The sequence below is a fragment of the Neoarius graeffei genome, chromosome 26, assembly GCF_027579695.1.
Source record: "Neoarius graeffei isolate fNeoGra1 chromosome 26, fNeoGra1.pri, whole genome shotgun sequence".
NCBI classification, from domain to species: Eukaryota; Metazoa; Chordata; class Actinopteri; order Siluriformes; family Ariidae; genus Neoarius; species Neoarius graeffei.
This window is the reverse complement of record NC_083594.1, coordinates 11,454,124-11,473,959: the sequence shown is the minus strand read 5'-3', so window position 1 is coordinate 11,473,959 and position 19,836 is coordinate 11,454,124. Positions and strand designations below refer to the sequence as shown.

General features: G+C 44.4%; 1 protein-coding gene across 1 annotated transcript in view; it reads right to left on the bottom strand.

Annotated features, from left to right (window-relative positions):
- Nucleotides 1-19,836, bottom strand: part of LOC132874668 (zinc finger protein 345-like) — a 73,721-nt gene that overhangs the window by 8,729 nt on the left and 45,156 nt on the right. Inside the window, exon 3 of the mRNA XM_060911023.1 lies at nt 10,300-10,571. Coding sequence (XP_060767006.1) covers nt 10,300-10,571 — 272 coding nt within the window. The remainder of the gene's footprint in view (nt 1-10,299; nt 10,572-19,836) is intronic.

Sequence of the window (19,836 nt, the reverse complement as noted above, 5' to 3'; positions counted from 1 at the left end):
TGGGGTTACAGAAACAAGAACAATGGCTCATGCCAATATTATTAAGCCTCATGAAGGCTGAATTAAAGGTTTTTGACTGTATCGTAAGATTCACAAAAAACAGCTGACAAGCTCCGAGATGAATTTAGTAACTATAGGAAAATGCAGGCAAGGCTTTATCAGAATTTAGGCAAAGGAAAGGTTTCTGACATGGCAAAGCTGTGCTGTGAATCAGACCTCTCTGATAAATATCTGTCCCTTGTGTTTTGGTCTCTAAACAAACAGCTACAAAAATACACAACTTTAAAATTCAGTTCTGTCCCTAAATGGGTTTCATATAAAATATTTTTAATCTGTACAAGTAATATTTATTTGGGCGCCAACGTTGTATTAGTTCAGTGTAGCAGTGTTCATCTTTAATTTAAATGATTTTAAGTTTACTTTTAGTCTTGTGTCCTGAAAATAGTAGTTACATTTTAGTCTTTTTTTTTTGGTCAAGATTACATCAATGGAACTCAATTTTAATTTTAGTCTAATTCTATCAATGTTTTAATCATAATTTCCTCAGATAGTTGCATGGTACTTGTAAAATATGCCCTGCAGTTTTAAGAGGGCCTGTTGCAGCAGGGGTTTAGCCGGATTCCCCCCCACCATATGGCTGGTTTTGTCACTATGCAGAAGTTACAGTACTCAGCGTAAATGAGTAAACCCCCTTCAGGGCTTGAAATTCGCGGTGGTCTGGTCACCTGAGGCGACTTAATTAGTCATTTGGCAGGTCATTCCTGTCACTAGCCAGCCCCGCTGGCTAGTTGAAAATAAAAAATATATATGAAGCGAAGATTCAGACACACCGTTAACTAAAGCCACCACATATTAAGCGTGTGCCGTGTCTGTGTTAATCGATGTGTTTATCGGCAGAACGGAAACTACCGAAAAATTCCGAATCATATCGTGTACGAGTCAGGCTGTCAGTTTTTTCACTACTGCGCATGCATACAACGCATCTCGTTGAATATCGCGGTAAATCACGTGTAGTATTGGACCAGGTGGGTGGAGCACAGAAGCACGGCAGGCCAGAACTAAGTTCTCAATGAACTATTTATTGCTAGCTTTTCAGCCTTTTATCACTTCCCAGCCGTGTGCGCGCGCGCACGTGTTCTAGTTGGGGAGAGCTCCCTTTCTCTGCTCTCCTCTCCTTTTAAAGGGCGTGGTCACTGGGGAAGATGCACAAACAGGTTAATCCCCATCAGGTGCAATGATTCCACCACTTACCTTCCCTGACTCCGCCCTCCATTCACAGACCGCCGCTTGGCCACGCCCCCGCTGTCACGTCACGTTATCAAATTCAATAGATGTAGCCACATTATCGCCCATTTAAACACGTATGTTTTTGCTGTTGTTTACATCTACATCTGCCAAAGCTACGTTGCGATGTGGAATTTCCTGAAAGGTGTACAGAAACCGCCAGAGATGGGGACAAAGCGACCTCGGTCTGAAGAGGAGAAAAAGGCTGCCGATAAAGCGTACGAGAAGGAGAAATGACAAAGGACTTATAAGCAAACGTGGGAGCAGGGTAGGCCTTGGCTGCGATACGATTTTTATGGAATAATTAATTTTTTTCAAGTTGATTCCTTGTCAATATAAAGCTCCTAATGCTTTCTCTCTCAAATGGTTAAATACATAAAGCATGTTGGACATATTTTGGGTGCTATAGTCATGATAGTAAGTATATTTGTTTTCAATACTCATGCACCAAGTTACCAAGTTTTCCAATATATTATTATTTGTTGATATTATATTATGGTGCTCTGTGCTGTTCTCATTTATGTATTTAACAACAGTATCAAAATACTCGGGTAGTGAAATAAATGCACATTAGTCATGAACAATGGTAACTACTCTCTTTTGCATTATTTTTGACAGAAGTAAAATTCATACATGAACAAATTTTGGCGAGTTGATTTTCTGTTTGGCTAGTTACTTTGGAAGGTAACTAGTCCGGCTGGCTGCTGTGATGACTGGGGGGAGGTATGTTGAGGGAAGAAAGAGAGATGGCTGCAGTGAGGGAGAGGGTGGGGGGGATGTGGGCTGGTTGAACCGACTGAAAAAGTCATTCAACTCATTCGCCCTCTCCACTATCCCCTCAACGACTCTGGTCTTTGTATTGTGGCCTGTGATGGTTTTCACACCTTCCCAGACCTTCCTCATGCTGTTCTCCTTCAGCTTCTGCTCCACCTTCCTCCTGCAGCTGTCCTTAGCTTCCCTCACGCAACGTCTTACCTCCTGCTGTGCTGCTTTCATCGCCTCCTTATCCCTGCTCCTGAAGGCGGCCTTCTTCCTGTTGAGGACAGCTTTGACTTCCTGTGTTACCCATGGCTTGTTATTAGGGTAACACCGTACAGTCTTAGCGGGGGAGATCACATCTGCACAGAAGTTAAAGTAATCCGTCAGACAGTGTGACAGCCCCTCTATGTCCTCACAGTGTGGGCTAAGCAGCACATCCCAGTCCATGATGTCATAACAGTTCTGATGCCTGAGGGCATCTTCCATTTCAGGGGACCACCTCCTGATGGAGCTAGTTGTTGCAGGCTGCCTTTGAACCAGGGGGGTGTACTTCAGCTGTAAAAGAACCAGGTTGTGGTCAGACTCCCCCAGTTGGGGGAGGGGTGTGACTCTGTATGCATCCCTCACATTAGCATACAGCAAGTAAATTGTCCTGTTGATCCTTGGTGGACAATCCACATCCTGGTAAAAAGCAGCCGAAGTAGAGTCCAAAGTAGCATGATTAAAGTCCCTAGAAATGATCATAAATGCCTCAGGGTGCTGTGTCTGCAGCCTTGCTGTGAGAGAGTGAATCCTCTCACATGCAGTGGCTGCATCTGCCCTCGGAGGGATGTAAACACAGATGGTGATCACGTGACTGAACTCCCTTGGCAGATAACATGGCCGCAGGCTAATGGCTAGCAGCTCCAAGTCCGGGCAACATAAAACTGTCTTTACGGAGATGCTGATGATGATGCCCTTTATTGTCACTAGTCACATGTACCAGCGAAATTAGCCGTCAACCTGTCCGGACATATACAACATACAATTGACATCGGGTAGACAGGACAGGAAGACAGGGTTGAAGATAAAAAGGAAACACAGCATGAGGAGAGATAAGGAAAAAAAGAACACCACCCCACTATGCTCCTGTCAGGAGTACAGTGTGGGAACATTTAAAAAAAAACTTTTGCACATAAGCACACAACAACACAAGTACACTTTAAACACGGGACTTGAGGGGGGAGGGGAGGAGGTAATCCAGCGCAAGCAAGCAGCCGTCCGCTCCCGCAGCCATGAAGGTGCTGGTCACGCACCCGCTTGTCACACTGAGGGTAAAAATGGCGACCGCGGAAAGTTAGAGAAGGAATGCGAGAGTGTCTCCCGGAAGTGACCTTCAGGGGGAAACGTTGCCTCAGCAACGGCCTGAACTGAGGCCGGTGCTGTCTCAGGGAGCCGAATGTCGATAAGATATAAATTGTTTGGTCTTTCCAGATGCAGTCTTTGCACGTCCACACCACTCATCCATATCTATGCATTCTATTCAAATTGATCTCCGAAAAACGTATTCCTTGCAAAGCTGAAAGCTGCTCCGAGACAACCATTTTGTGGTTAAAGTTCTGAATGTCCACAGTCCGAGTGCCAACAGCTTTGCCCACCACTACAATCATATCAGGCAGCTTTGTGGGGCTTTGAACAGCTGTCACCGTTGTCTGATTTCCTCGATATACCAGGGCAATGCCTAATCCAATCAGCAAAAGTCCTGTAATCATGGTTCCGAATAGGTAGATATCTTCAATGTCCTCCACAAAAAGAATCGCCAGGCACACGACCCGCCACCGCTCCCACGCGTCCATCGTGTAACCAGCCGCAAACGTTCCGGCAGGACAGACGGGTTCCCCCGAACCCAGGCTTCTCGTCGAGAAAACCGTGTCAATTTCGTTAGGAGACCAGTTTATCAATTCCATGCTTTTTTTTTAGTTTAGAAAGTAATGCAGGGAGAGTCTCTTGAAAAAGTACAGCAGACGAGACAAGACACAGAAGCACAAGCAGGGAAAAAAAGGAGGGAGAGGGAGAGCAGAAAATGCGACTGCCTTCCGTGGAAGCACGTAGAGATATGTCCCAGGTTACACCAGCGGTTGTTAACATAAATGATGAGTCCCCCACCTTTGCTTTTCCCGCACGTGTTAGTGTCTCTGTCGGCTCTCACAGCAGTGAATCCCCGCAGGTCCACGTTAGCATCCGGTACAAGGTGTGTTAGCCATGTCTCTGTAAAGATAAATAAGCTGCTCTCCCAGCAAATCCGCTGGTTGTTCAGAGCGGAAAGCTCGTCGACTTTATTCGGCAGCGAGTTCACATTCCCCATGATAACGGAGGAAATGGATGGTTTGTAGCGCCGCCGGTTGTCCGCTAGCCTAGCCTTTAGCTTAGCTTCAGCCTTGCAGCCCCTGGGTTTCCTCCTCAGCTCGGCCGGGATGGGGTGTCGTATCCCGGCTCGTCCCATTGTTGTAAGGGCCAGCAGCTCCTCTCTCGAATAAGTGAGAAAACTGGCTCCTGGTTGCGTGTTAGTTAAAAATATCCATGTTATATAAGTAAAACACACTGTCCTCATAAGACGAGCAGAAAAGTTAAAAAAAAAAAAAAAAAAAGAAAAAAAAAAGGTGGTGGGGGGGGAGAGGTTTAAAGAGCTAAAAAAATACAGAGCTACTGGAGAGGCAGCCGTCTCACACAGCACCCATAGATCCACATTTGATAATCTTCTGGGTGGTGGTGACAACCCTCTGGAGCACTTTTCTCTCTGCTCCTGTGCAGCTGACAAACCACACACTGACTACGTTTACATGCACATCCAAATCGAGCTGCTGTCGATAATCGAGCTGAAGGTCCCAGCAGGGTGCCAGAGAAATCCAATCGTACATGCACACAATGAAATCGGGCTATTGTGTGAGGTGCATTGTGCACCCGAGCCACAGGTGGCGCTACACACCCCATCGTGTTGGTACACTTCCGGTTGTCGTCATGAAGAGCTATTCAAGAGTGTAAACAAAGTTATCAGTTCCGTGTTCTCCATTGCGCGTTTTTCTCCCGTCCATGAATTTTAATATATTCAACTCCTTAAGCTGAATGAGCATGAACTCTGTCTCCTCATTGCTCCAGAAGTGCACGTTTCTGCTTGCCTGTGGCAGTGGGGGCGTGGTCAAGCGCCGGTCTGTGACAGGAGGGCGGAGCCAGGGAAGGTGAGTGGCAGAATCACTACACCTGACGGTAATTAACCTGTGTTTGTGTGTCTTCCCAGTAACCGCGCCCTATTTAAGGAGGCAGAGGGAGAGCAGAGTGGAAAGCTCATCCCGGGACTAGAACACAGCGCGCGCGTGTGTGTGTTTCTCTCAAGAATAAAAGTAGGCTCTTAAACTGAAAAGTCTGACAATAAAAAGCCTATTAGTACCAGAAGCTTTGTCCTGCCGTCCTCTGTGCTCCACCCACACTTCAGAGAGCTCTACATCGCCATTTTCTCTTCTTCGTTTGTTCCTCCTGACCTCTTCTGCTGCTCACTACTACTGTTGTCATGCTGACCGAGGCTGTTGTGTTTCCCGCTTGTGGTCTCGTCACTCGTCACTTCCGGAAGGGGCAGTAAGTAGCTCGACTACTAGCTCGATAGGGTATACATGCACTAAGTAGCTCGGGAGAAATCGCATAATCTAGGTCGTGTAGCTCGATTCCGAGAAATCAAGTTCGGTTCAATTTCAGCCGAATTAAGGTGTATACATGGCATTTTGAACTTCGATTTCAGTCGAGCAACGATTCTCTCTATGTGCATGTAAACGCACTGACTGATGCAGTATGTAAGTATGCTCTCTATGGAGCAACAGTAGAAGGACACAAGCAGTTTTTGAGGGAGGTCATTCATCCTGAGGATCATCAGGAAGTAAAGTCTCTGCTGTGTGTTCTTTATCACTTGTGTGGCATTAGAGCTTCAGGTCAGCTCCTCCTCTACGTGCACCCCAAGGAACCAGAAGTCCAGGATCCTCTCCACACATTGCACACTGATGAGAATAGGCTGAAAGTCTGTTTTCTTCTTCCTGAAGTCTATGATCAGCGCCTTGGTTTTGGTGGTTGAGGCCCAGGTTTGTTGTCTCAGCACCACCCAGACAGCTGCTCCACCTTGTGCTGATAAGCAGACTCCTTCCCCTCAGGGATGAGCCACACTATGGTAGTATGATCCGCAAATATGATGCCATTACAGGAGTGAGCAGGGTGCAGTTCTAAGTGTAGAACTACTACTTTTTTAATCTTAGAAAAAGCCATGGCACAGCAGTTATGCTCATATTTACAAAGGAATAACATCCATTAAATGTATCAGTCAGGATTTAGACCTCATCATAGCAAAGAGACAGCTCTGGTTAAAGTAGTAAAACAACCTACTGTTGGCATCTGATCAGGGCTGTCTCGCTGCTTGACCTTAGTTCAGCATTTGATACCATTGATCATTCCATTCTTCTGGATAGACTAGAAAATGTTGTGGGAGTTAAGGGAACGGCCGGCTCCTGGCACAGCTCTTATTTAACTGATCGCTATCAGTATGTTGATATAAATGGTGATATTTCTAGACATACTGAGGTAAAGTTTGGTGTTCCACAAGGTTCTGTCTTGGGTCCACTGCATTTTTCTTATATATATATATATATATATATATATATATATATCTTTTTTCTAAAAAACAAAAAACATTTTATATATTATATAAAAATAAAAACCTCTGGGTGATATTATTCATAAACATTAGTTTCCACTGTTATGCTGATGAGACACAGTTGTATGTTTCTACAAAACCTGATGAGAGACACCAGCTTAATAGAATTGAGAAATGTGTAAAGGACATTAGACACTGGATGCTTATTAACTTCCTTCTGCTTCACTCTGACAAGACTGACGTACTTGTACTAGGACCACATGCAGCTAGAAGTAAGTTTTCTGATTACACAGTAACTCTGGATGGCCTTTCTGTTTCTTTACGTGCAGCAGTAAAAGACCTCGGGGTGATTATTGACCCTGGACTTTCATTCGACACTCACATCAATAACATTACCCGGATAGCTTTCTTTCATCTCAGAAATATTTCTAAGAGAAGAAATTCAATGTCACTACACGACGCAGAAAAATTAGTTCATGCTTTTGTTACCTCCAGGTTGGATTATTGTAATGCCTTACTGTCTGGATGTTCCAATAAGTGCATAAACAAGCTCCAGTTAGTTCAAAATGCAGCAGCAAGAATCCTTATTAGAACTAGAAAATATGACCACATCACCCCTGTCTTATCCACACTGCATTGGCTCCCAATCAAATTTCGTATTGATTATAAAGTACTACTATTGACCTTTAAAGCACTGAATGGTCTTGCACCACAGTACCTGAGTGAACTTCTGCTCCTCTCTGACCCACCACGCCTACTTAGATCAAAAGGTGCAGGCTATCTGCTGATACCTTGTATAGTGAAGCCTACATCAGGGGGCAGAGCCTTTTCTTACAAAGCCCCACAGTTATGGAATAGCCTTCCAAGTAGTGTTTGGGAATCAGAAACAGTCCATGTTTAAGTCTAGGCTGAACGCATATCTGTTTAGCCAAGCCTTTTGTTAAGAGTGTTTATGAGGGAAAGGAGTAGATCTGGAGAGTCCTCAGACAGTGTTTTGGTAAACTGGGATGTATGGATGCTGTCAGTCCCCCAGTCGCTTGCGTTTGTTGATCCTGTAGTGGCTGCTGCTTTATGTCGAGGGGTGCCCTCATGCCTGTGTTACCTTCTGGCTCTCCCCTTTTAGTTATGCCGTCATAGTTTTGCCAGTGTCCCTACTTGGGACTCTGGCAAAACGTATGCTGTTCCTACTCATCAGGTGACATTGGGCATACCCAACAACCTGTGTTTTCTCTCTTTCTCTCCCCCCTCCGTCCCTCTGAGTTACATGGCAATCCTGGCCTCTTCTGCTCCTCAGACCTGCCTGATCCATTCTGATGCCCTACATCTGGCTGGAGTCTCATCATATCGCTCCTGTGGAGGACGGCCCCATATGGACAGTTGAAAGTCACACTTGGAAGATACTCTGGACACTTACAGTAATGCTTTTATGGCTGAGGACTACAGCTGACTTGCTAACTTTAGGACTGCAGTTGTCATTAACAGTTTTGCACTCAAGTTTCCATCAATGAAGAGTTAGAACATCAACAAAACTGACTTCATGTTAAAAATGTTATCACATTGTCTCTTATCACCCAAATGAGGATGGATTCCCTTTTGAGTCTGGTTCCTCTCGAGGTTTCTCTCTTGTGTCGTCTGAGGGAGTTTTTCCTTGCCACCGTTGCCACAGGTTTGCTCATTGGGGACAAATTAGGGATAAAATTAGCTCATGTTTTAAGTCATTCAAATTCTGTAAAGCTGCTTTGCGACAATGTCTATTGTTCAAAGCACTATAAAAATAAACTTGACTAGAGGGTGAAGAGTTTGGAGCCATTGCTGAGGCGATGTGGGGGCCTTCTCTCACCCTCTGTGAGCGATCAGACAGAGGCAGATGGATTAACACAGTCCCAGGTCTGTAAGGTGGACACCAGTCTGTGAGGGAGAACGGTGTTGAATGCTGAGCTAAAGTCCACAAAGAACAGCCTAGCATAGCTCTCCTGCTGCTCAAGGTGAATGAGGGCAGTGTGGAGAGTTGTAGCTATGGAGTCCTCTGTAGACCCGTTAGCTCTATAAGCATACTGGTGTCTAACATGGGTGGGGGACTTGCAATGATGCAAGTCTGAACCAGTTGCTCAAAGCGCTTCATGATGACGGGAGTAAGTACCACTGGACAGTGGTCATTCAGGCTGCTAATGGTCTTTTTTTGGCAATGGAAGACGGTAGAGGACTTCAGGCAGGGTGGGATGGTGGACTGGGATAGGGACTGATTGACTTATGTGACATCCTATGCTCTGGACATAACATGGTTCTAGATGTTGTTTTATTTTACTCCAAGATACATGCCTATCAGAAATACTGGACAGAGGTGGTCAATTACTGCAGGAGTCTTGGTCAAGGTGGCTCATTGCTATTTAGCCCCTAATGTTTCACAAGCTTTAACATTAACAGCCCCATGAGCCTTTGCACTTTGGCAAGGCTCCGTGGAACTGGCAACAACTAAAAGCGACTGCCTTTTCTGGTCGCTACAATAATAATCCTCCTCCCTGGACCCAAATTTATTTTCAAAATGGAATTAAAGGCCATTTAGATTTAAAAAAAAAAAGTTAAAAAAGTGACTACCTACAAACATTTTTAATGAAAAAGTACAGTCATTGTTGTATTTTAAAAAATATTTTATGAGCCTGCATAAAAATGCATGGGGTTGCTCAAAATTCCACAGCACACTTCACTTTGTCTCACAGCACACCGGGTATATACTGTACATATCTAAATCAACCCTCACTGAACCGATGTTCAAATTATATTTTGTCTGCATTTGTGAATTCACGGAAATGAAACGTCGTCACACCAACTGTAGACCCCAGCATCAAACCAACTCGCATAGGTGGCAAATTTTGTGGCATCGAAAACCATTGGCTCGTTGGTGTGGTAACAAGTTTTATATTAACTTTAGCATTAATTATAGCTAACAGTATCTGTTCAGATCCTGTAGTGTCATGCTTCTCTGTTTATCCTCGACATTTAGAAAAGAAACAACCCAAGTGTAAATGAATACATTTCTTGTTTTTTTTTGTGTGTGTGTGTGTGTGTGTGTGTGTGAGAGAGAGAGAGAGAGAGTGAGTGGAGAGAGAGGCTACCATGTGCATGCAGCAGAGTCAAGGAAAACTTGGTACAGTTTTTCTCAACTGCATTTGGGAAAACAGACTATAATGGAATGTTGATAATGACGACAACTAATATTTTGTGTAATACAGGAAGCTGACCATGTTTAGGAGTCGTTATGGGAGGACCTATGTTGGTGACTACCTGGGCTTGTGATTTTATGGGACTTTCATGAATAATTATACAATAAAGAAATATTTGCTTGAGCATTACTTTTTTTACTTGAGCACTGAGGTGTTTTACTAGTATTTTTATTAACAGGTAAGTTCCACCACACTGGCTAAAAGAACCGATGTCGGATCGCATTGTGCTCAAACTTGCGATTTACACCACTACTCCACATATCTGCGAGAAGAAACTGATATTAATTGGAGCTACCTTCATCTAGTCATCATATTTTGTAACATAAAAATATACAATCTTTATAATAAAAATTATGACAAACTCACAACCGAGGAGTCTCCACTGTTCTTGGCTTCCTCTCGGTTCACCAGCTCTCCCTGGCAGGGTCCGAAGTGTGCACCTACTGGAACAGTCTCCCCCTTATTAAACACTCCCAGGCCTGCATCAGGAATACTGGACTTCTGGATTTCTAGCCCAGGAGGAAGAGTTTGTCTGGCTCGGTCAGGGACTCCCATGGGAACAGGAGTATCGGGAATGAAGAGGGGTGGTCCATGAACCTCGCATTTGTTGAGGAAGAAGGATTTGCAAACTTCACAGTCTGGGAGTAGAGAAAACACAACAGGAAGAAATGAGGCCCAAATGTGTGTGCAATCTGTGTGTCTATCTAAGACCATATACGGTACATTAGTACTGTATAAAAATTATCCTAAGAAAGCTTGCCAGTAAGGTTCACTGAGCATCTGGTTGAGACTAGAGGTGTCCATCAGGACTGGGATCAAACAGGACACAACAAGGTACCAGTATTGGCAAAATATATGGAAACACCTACCAAAATGACAAAACAACACAATAGGCCGTAAGGTGAACCCCGAAAAGTCTTTCAGAAACAAGATTCCGCTCCGACGTCTCTGAACTACATAATATCCAATTCTTAAAAATGGACGTATTATGAAATGATGTCATCAAAAAGTTCTCACCTTGTAATGCTGTCAATTTTTCACACGAAGGCTTGAAAAAGCGAACTAATGTCATCGGCACGGAATGATATTTTGGCACCGCGGAATAAGATTTCGCTACAGAACAGGTTCCAGGTTTTTTGTGTATATATAAATTTGCATTTGTAATGTGTATATCTAACTGTTTTGTTGTTTACATTTTCTATTAAAGTTTGCAATTTGCCACATAGTTCTGTTGTGTGATGTATGATGACTCAGTCTTGCATCTTCTTTGTTGCCGCTGCTGCAGGTGCATAGTGCTGCCTAGTGCGTTTACCTACCTCTACTGTGCCGCTGCATAGGTAGTGAATACTTGAATCCCTGCCATTGTGCCTCTGAACTGAGCAATAGAACTGCAATATTATATATAGGTTGTATTATTATTACTATTATTATTATTATTATTATTATTGTGTATTATTATTCCTATGGACTCTTCTCCTTCCTGCACAATTTCTTAAATCTTGATCTGAAATCACACGCATTGCCTATATATTATATATGCCATTTTATGGCTAATTCATGGTGTGTATACACTCTTAAAACGAATGTATTGGAAATCAACACATCTTTTGTGCAAGTTTAATTTCAACAAGAGTTGTGTTAGATTTCAGAAATGTTTAACACCAAAATTGCACAAATAACAAATAATGTGTTAAAATGAACAAAAGTTCTGTTGTCCCAATCTGGACATAGAGATGTGTTAAAAAAACAACGCAAGTTGTGTTATTTTCAACACGTGTTTTAAGAGTGTAGCCCACAATGACGAGTCAATACTCTATTCCATTACTGCCTGTGTAACATTGTAGGTCTGTTTTTCAAGCAAATTGTTTTATGGTTGATCAGTACTTTATAGTTAATAACCTAAGAGAATGAATACATGAATGGTCCTAGTCATAGACCATTACACCATATTTTGTACTATAATAATGGTGGTGATAAAAATTATTTTTATTCTAATAAACACTTCAATACACCACATATATGCAATATTGTCATAGTGATGTATTTAAAGCACTATTTAGGACTTAGAAGACATTTCACCCACTTTGGAGGGCGTTTTGGAGACTTTTTCTACTAATGTGACTGTAATTATGCAAGCTGTCAGCTGATCTGTGGTCAAAAATCGGCAACGCGATTGGTCCAGACCGGTCACGTGATGTCCCGACACGTCATTTTTAGAGGAAAATACTTCGCCACGCGATCGCTCGGTGCGAGGAATTGACAGGATTATAAGGTGAGAACTTTTTTCGCCACACTTTCTAGTACTCATTCTTAGTTTTAAAATAAATATTTCGTAGTTCGGAGACGTCGGAGCGAGATGAAACGAAAACGGGGTTCACCTTACGGCCTACAATTTGACCTTTTGTTTTCAAGTTCTCTTAATAAACTAAACATTTGCATCATAAACAAATGTTACAAGTAACCAGAGTAAATCATTCTAAAATATTATCAATATTTGGTATGGAATCCCTTTTCACTGAAGTGCACTGACACGATCAGGCATGCAATCAAAGTTTATGAATAAAATCAAGTGGAATTGATCTCCATATGTCTTGCAACACTTCCCAGAGCTGTGGCAGGTTTGAAGGAGCCCTTTTCACCTTCTCTTGCTCCATGTAGTTCCAGACTTGCTCAATTATATTCATGTCAGGACTTTGGGCTGGCCAATCAAGAATTGTCAAGCTGCCATCTTGTTCTTTGTTTTGTAAATACTGCTTAACCATCCTGGCTGTGTGTTTTGGGTCATTATCTTGCTGGAAGATAAAGTTGTTGCCAATGAGAGCTCTTCCAAAAGGCACAGCATGATGGATAATAGAATAGAATGCCTTTATTGTCACTATACACATGTACAATGAGATTAAAGCATCTCCAATAACAGTGCAAAACAGCATGGAGAGGGGGGGGGGGGGGGGGGGGAGTGTGTAAGGGGGGTAAGGTGCACAGTCCTGAGGTGTGTGTGTTGTGTTACACATTATGGAGTGAGGTATTGCTCATTGCACATATAAATTATTGCACAGAGTCAGTCACATTATAAATTATTGCACGAGAGATTCACATTATAAAATAAAATATTACACATTTATGAAGTACTGCAAGGTAAGGTAGGTACACAGACTTGAGGTGTGTGTGCTGTAAGGTGCACAGTCCTGAGGTGAGGTGAATGTGTTGTGTTTCACATTATGGAGTGAGGTATTGCACAGAGACAGTCCCTTATAAAGTACTGCACATTATAAATTATTGCACGAGGAGAGTCACATGGTAAAATAAAGAGACTATAAAAGTCAGAGCATATTCAAGTTCAGGGCGGTTATGGCTTTTGGAAAGAAGCTGTTTTTGAATCGGTTTGTCTTTGACCTGATGCACCTGTAGCGCCTCCCTGAGAGCAACAGGTCAAACAGATCAAAGCCAGGGTGGAAGCTGTCCTTGATAATGTTTTTAGCTCTGCTAAGGCAGCGGGAGGTGTAAATGTCCATCAGGGAGGGGAGAGGGCAACCAATGATCTTCTGTGCTGCCTTAAAGGAACAGTCCACCGTACTTCCATAATGAAATATGTTCTTCTCTGAATTGAGACGAGCTGATCCGTACCTCTCCGAGCTTTGCGCGACCTCCCAGTCAGTCAGACACGCTGTTACTCCTGTTAGCAATGTAGCTCGGCTCAGCATGGCCAATGGTATTTTTTGGGGCTGTAGTTAGATGCGACCAAACTCTTCCACGTTTTTCCTGTTTACATAGGTTTATATGACCAGTGACATGAAACAAAGTTCAGTTACACAAATTGAAACGTGGCGATTTTCTATGCTATGGAAAGTCCGCACTATAATGACAGGCGTACTAACACCTTCTGCATGCTTCGACAGTGCATTGATACCTTCACTCGGAGTTGTACCATTTTTTTTTAGACAGGGCAGATGGACGAGGGCATTCGCCCGCCTGGCTGTGCCCGACGAGGAGCGCTCTCGGCCGGCTTGGGAGGCAGACGGCAGCCCCTCCTGGAAGTGCAGTTTTACCATGGGCCTTAGGCTGAAAAAATGACAAAGTCCCAGTTTTACCATGGGGCTCGAGTTGTACCATTTTTTTTTTTTTTAGACAGAGCGGACGGACCAGGGCATTCGCCCGCCTGGCCGTGCCCGAAGAGGAGTGAAGGTATCAATGCGCTGTCGAAGCGCGCAGAAGGTTTTCGTACGCCTGTCATTATAGTGCGGACTTTCCATAGCATAGAAAATCGCCACATTTCAATTGGTGTAACTGAACTTTGTTTCATGTCATTGGTCATATAAACCTATGTAAACAGGAAAAACGTGGAAGAGTTTGGTCGCATCTAACTACAGCCCCAAAAAATACCATTGGCCATGCTGAGCCTAGCTACATTGCTAACAGGACTAACAGCGCGTCTGACTGACTGGGAGGTCGCGCAAAGCTCAGAGAGGTACGGATCAGCTCGTCTCAATTCAGAGAAGAACATATTTCGTTATGGAAGTACGGTGGACTGTTCCTTTAACTACCCTCTGGAGCCTCTCCCTGTCTACAGCAGTGCAGCTGCCGTACCATACCGTAATACAGTACATCAGCAAGCTCTCGATGGATGAGCGGTAGAAGGTCAGCAGAAGGTTGGAGTTTAGGTTGTACTTCCTGAGGACTCTCAGGAAGTGTAGCCGCTGCTGAGCCTTCTTAAATGACTGCTGTGATGTTTACTGACCAGGAAACGTCGGCGGAGATGAGGACGCCGAGAAACCGGAAGGTGTGGACCCTCTCCACATACACGTTGTTGATGTAGAGGGGGCCTAGGTCGGTACTGTGCTTCCTCAAGTCAACAATGAGCTCTTTGGTTTTCTTGGTGTTCAGAGCGAGGTTATTTTCTGAACACCAGGCTGCCAACTTCAGGACCTCCTCTCTGTAGGCTGCCTCGTCTCCCTTTAAGAAGAATCCGACCACTGTGGTGTCGTCAGCAAACTTGACGACGAGGTTGTTGATGATGACAATGCCCTTTATTGTCACTCGTCACATGTACCAGTGAAATGGTTGTGGGTCGAACTACAGTCGTGGGTGTAGAGGCAGTACAGGAGGGGGCTCAGCACACAGCCCTGTGGAGAGCCGGTGCTCAACGTGTGGGTGGAGGAGAAGTGGGGGCCAAGTCTCACAGTCTGGGGCCGGTTAGTAAGAAAGTCCTTTAACCAGGCACATGTGAGAGGGGGAAGGCTGAGAGCGTCCAGTTTTCTAATAAGGATGTCCGGGATTATTGCATTAAAAGCTGAACTGTAATCCACAGAGTATGCAGACGTAGCTCTGCTGCTGCTCCAGGTGATTTAGCGCAGAGTGGAGAGCTTCGGCAATGGTGTCCTCCATGGATCTGTTTGTGCGATATGCAAACTGGTAGGGGTCAAAGTCTGGGGGGAGGTGGTCCTTGACGTGCTGAAGAACTAGCCTCTCGAAGCACTTCATGATTACTGGGGTGAGGGCCACAGGACAGTAATCAATCATTCAGGCTGGTGACAGGAGACTTCTTCGGCACTGGGATTATTGTTGCAGATTTTAGGCAGGGCGGGATGACTGCCTGAGCCAGGGAGAGGTTAAAGATCCTGGTGAAGGTAGGGGCGAGCTGGTGGGCGCATGCTCCGAGCACCTTACCAGGTACACCATCTGGGCCAGCAGCTTTCTTGGGGTTCACTGCCAGGAGCACCCATCTGACATCATGCTCCTGTACAGTTAAAAGGAATGGTGTAAGAACTGTGTGGTGGTGGGGGCAGGGCAGGAGCAGATGAGTGCTGCTGAGATGTTTCAAAGCGAGCAAAGAAGCGATTTAGCTCCTCTGCTAGCGGCGCACTCCAGTCTCCTGTTGGCGCATCACAGTCTCTGAAGTTTGTGATGTCCTGAATGCCCTGCCACACCTCCCGTGTGTTGTTGCTGGACAGGTGGGATTCTATGCGCAGCCTGTGGTCCGCCTTGGCTTTATTTATTCCTCTTTTCAGATCAGCTCGAGCAGCTCTATCATCTGACCTGAAGGCAGCATCGCGAGCCCTGAGGAGCGAGCGGACCTGGCTGGTCATCCAGGGTTTCTGGTTTGGGAAGACCCGGATGTTTTTATCCATCGTCACATTCCCGATGCAGAACTGGATATAGTCCAGCACCGTTCCTGTGAATGTCTCCAGCTCCTAGTGTTCAAATAAGTCCCAATCTGTCTGTTTAAAGCAGTCCTGTAGTTTGGAGAGTGCATTGTCAGGCCAGGTTGTGATGGTCCTTGTGGTGGGCCTGGCTCTGCGCCTGAGGGGGTGTAGGCTGGGGAGAGCAGGAGGGAAAGATGTTCTGACTGGCCGAGGTGGGGGAGGGGTATGGGTCTGTACGCATGCTTGATGTTGGAGTAAACATGATCCAGAGTGTTCTCCCCTCTAGTAGAACACTTAACATGTTGGTAAAACTTCGGCAGTACAGTCTTCAAGGTGGCCTTATTAAAAGTCTCCTGCTATTATGTGAACACCGTCAGGGTGGGCTCGCTGCTGTTTGTTAACGGTGTTCAGCAGGAGAGAGCGCGCTGTGTTTACACTGGCATCAGGTGGAATGTACACAGCTGTGACAAATCACTACAGTTAGCTCTCTTGGTAGAAAAAAAAAACGGCCGGCATCTTACAGACATGTACTCGAGGTCTGGGGAAGTGTTTATATATAATTGGTCCGTCGTTACACCAATTGTCATGCACGTAAATACAGAGTCCCCCTCCTCTATTCTTACCGGAGTTCTCATTTCTATCCTAGCGGAGCAGAGTGCGGCCTGCTAGCTGCAAGCTAGCATCGGGTATTTCCGGATGAAGCCAGGTTTCTGTGATAATTAAAACACAGCAGTCCCAAACACAGCGATTTCCAGCGAGTTGTAATTCCAGATCATCCGTTTTATGTACCAGGGATCTAGCATTGGAGAGATACAGGCTCGGTAGAGGTGGCTTGTGTGGTTGTTTTCTTTGCCTTAGCATAGCACCGGACCTGCAGCCCCACTTCTGCTTCCTCTCCCTCTCCCTCCTCCGTCTGCACCGCCTCCTAGACCCGACAACAATCCACGGACAGCCCAGCGATCTCGCCATGTCATCTGGGATGTTATGCGTGAAGAGAAAGTCGCTCGAAACAGATATCTGGTGTTGGTCACCGATGGCTAAAAGTGTCTGGCGGGTGTACTGGATGTTCGCAGAACCGATGGTGCACAAACAAGCAAAAAAGAAATACAAAAACAAAGAGCACTGAAAAGGAGAGCCGTAAGCCGCTGCAACCACGCGCGCCGCCATCTTGAGCCATTTGATTTATACAAATCAAATAAGGATTTGTCTGTACTTGTCAGCAGTGAGGGTCCCATCTATTTTGTAGAGATGACCAACTCCATTGTAGGTGATTGCTCCCCATACTTGCAGGACCCCTCCACCATGTTTTACTGTGGGAGAAACACAGTTTACCTTGTATCTTTCTCCCTTTCTGCACCTGACTTACTGTTGCATAGCGTTGCCAAATAATTCAAATTTCTTCTCATCTGAGAACATGACCCTTTTCCACTGCTCAGAAGTCCAACTCCTATGAATTTTTGCCCAGTTAAGTCTCTTCTGCTTATTTCCACCTCTCAACAAAAGTTTTACGCACTGACACATGACCTTTGAGGCCTTCTGCTGAGAGCGTCTTCCTAACCAGGTGTGGGGAGACATCCTTGCCTGTAGCATCTTGGAGGTCCTGTGCCAGTTCCTTGCTGGATTTCTTCCTCTCTCGTAGGGATGTAGTCTTGAGGTGCTGGACATCGGCTTTAGTCAACTTTTCTTCCTTCCTCTGCCTGAAATGTTCTTGAAGTTCCCAGTCTTCTGGTGATGCTTGAGGCATTTCCAGACTGCACTGTGGGTCACATGCAACATTCTTTGCTATGGCTCATTATGAATGGCCCTCCTCCCGCAAAACTTTCATCCCAATACCCTGCTCTTCTGTAGTTTCTCTCTCTGATGCCATTTCTGCCTGTTGCCTGGCTGTAGTCAGAGGATAAATATTTTTTCTAATGAATTATTTGTAGAGACCACATGATTTAGTTAATGGTTTTCACCAGTGGAATAATTAGCATATCATGGTAGGATTGCCCAACAAGGAGTGATTAAGGTGGGTTTTGGGGCTAAACTAAACAAAAAGAGATACTATTTCCAATATTTTTATGATGTTTATCACACAACGATGGCCAAAACTGCTAGCGTTTTCATCGTTAAAGTATAAAATTGTGGTTAAAAAGTGTCTCTGTATCCTCAATGTATTTCAGCTGCCTTCAGTGCAGATTCTTGTGTCATTTGCATGGATTAAGTATGCAAAATCGATCTTTTCCTAAGCATTTCCATATTTTGTGCCAGTACTGGATACGAGTATGAGTTTTTTTACTTCCTTGTGGGAGTAAAGAAATGGTCAGATATGAAGCTTGCAGGGCAAAATAAAATGAATGTTTATTAACATGACTGTGGCACTGCATGATGTATTTACAGTATTCTCTTAGGACTTGCCTGGTCAGGGTTGTTTTAAATTCAGCTACTTGTTTGCTTATCTTCTGGGGAACAGAATTTCCCAAATTTGTTATGAAATCACATGCAGGTACAAGCAAAATTAACTGTCCACACAGTAAGAAAGTAATAAATAAAAATAGTCCAATGCACATCTCATATTGAACTTGCTGACAATTATGGCATTTCTAAATCTAGACATTTTTCCTCCCAATGCCATACATATCGGATTCATATTTAATAAAAAAAAAAAAATAAAAAATAATAAAAAAACCCACAACCCCCCTCCCCCCACCAAATGGCAATTTAAGCATAACTAATTTGCTGAAGAAGAAACCATTGGACCCAGAGGAAACCTACACTGATGGGGGGAGAACTTGCAAATCTTCACACAGACAGCAACCCGAGCTTAGAATCGAATCCAGGACCCTGGAGCTGCGCCACTGTGATGCCCCGAAATCCGTATATTTGGACTCCTCTCACACCCACAGTCTCTTAAAGAACATCCCATTCCAGGGGCATAATGAGGGGCATACTCTCTGTCCTCCAGGTGTGTTTTGCCATCATGTGACACAGTATAGCGAACCCCAGCCAGACAATGATGAAGCTTACTGATGTTTCAAGAAGCATTTTTTTTGTTCAGCCGTCATCCTTAATTTAAACACAAATATACTTCCTTTCTTCACAAACATCGTAAGAGCTGCAGATGGACAAATAAAATAAAATTAGCTCTCACAAGCATAAACATTTCCATAATGCCAGTTAACCACACATGTGGATATTTATCAAATATTCACTCGCATATAAATCGGTCAAAGCACATGAAAAGCTAGAAAACCAGCATTAACACAACATTACAGCTTATCCATATAGCACCCTTTCGCATAAGCTAACCTTAGCATGGCTAATACACAGGCATGAAAACGGGTCAGGGGTGAAAAAGGTGAGAAGGGTGCGCGAGTGGTGACGTGGCCTCTGGTGTTGTTTTATTTTGTTTGGGGGGGTCCTCCCCCAGAATAAATATTATAGCCTCCTTACTAAGTATACTGTATTGACATTTGCACAAGGACATACAGTACAAATACATGTAGTTATAGTGAAATTATGCCCTGGAGAAAAATGCGAATAATAGAACGAAGAAAGTGGAACACACAAGGAATAGTGATCATTTTTTCCTTTTATTTGCCTGGACCACCAGTGTCTCCATGGCCCGCTTTCGCCGAGTTGCCACATGTTTCAGCCTTGCCCGCTTCTCTCCTTCAGCAGTCGGTTTCTTGGCCTGCTGAGCACTGCAAGTTGCTTGAGAGCCATATTTGCTCTGCTGCTGCTGCTTTTCCTCCTTGTTCACCCTCTGCTGGTGTTTGTA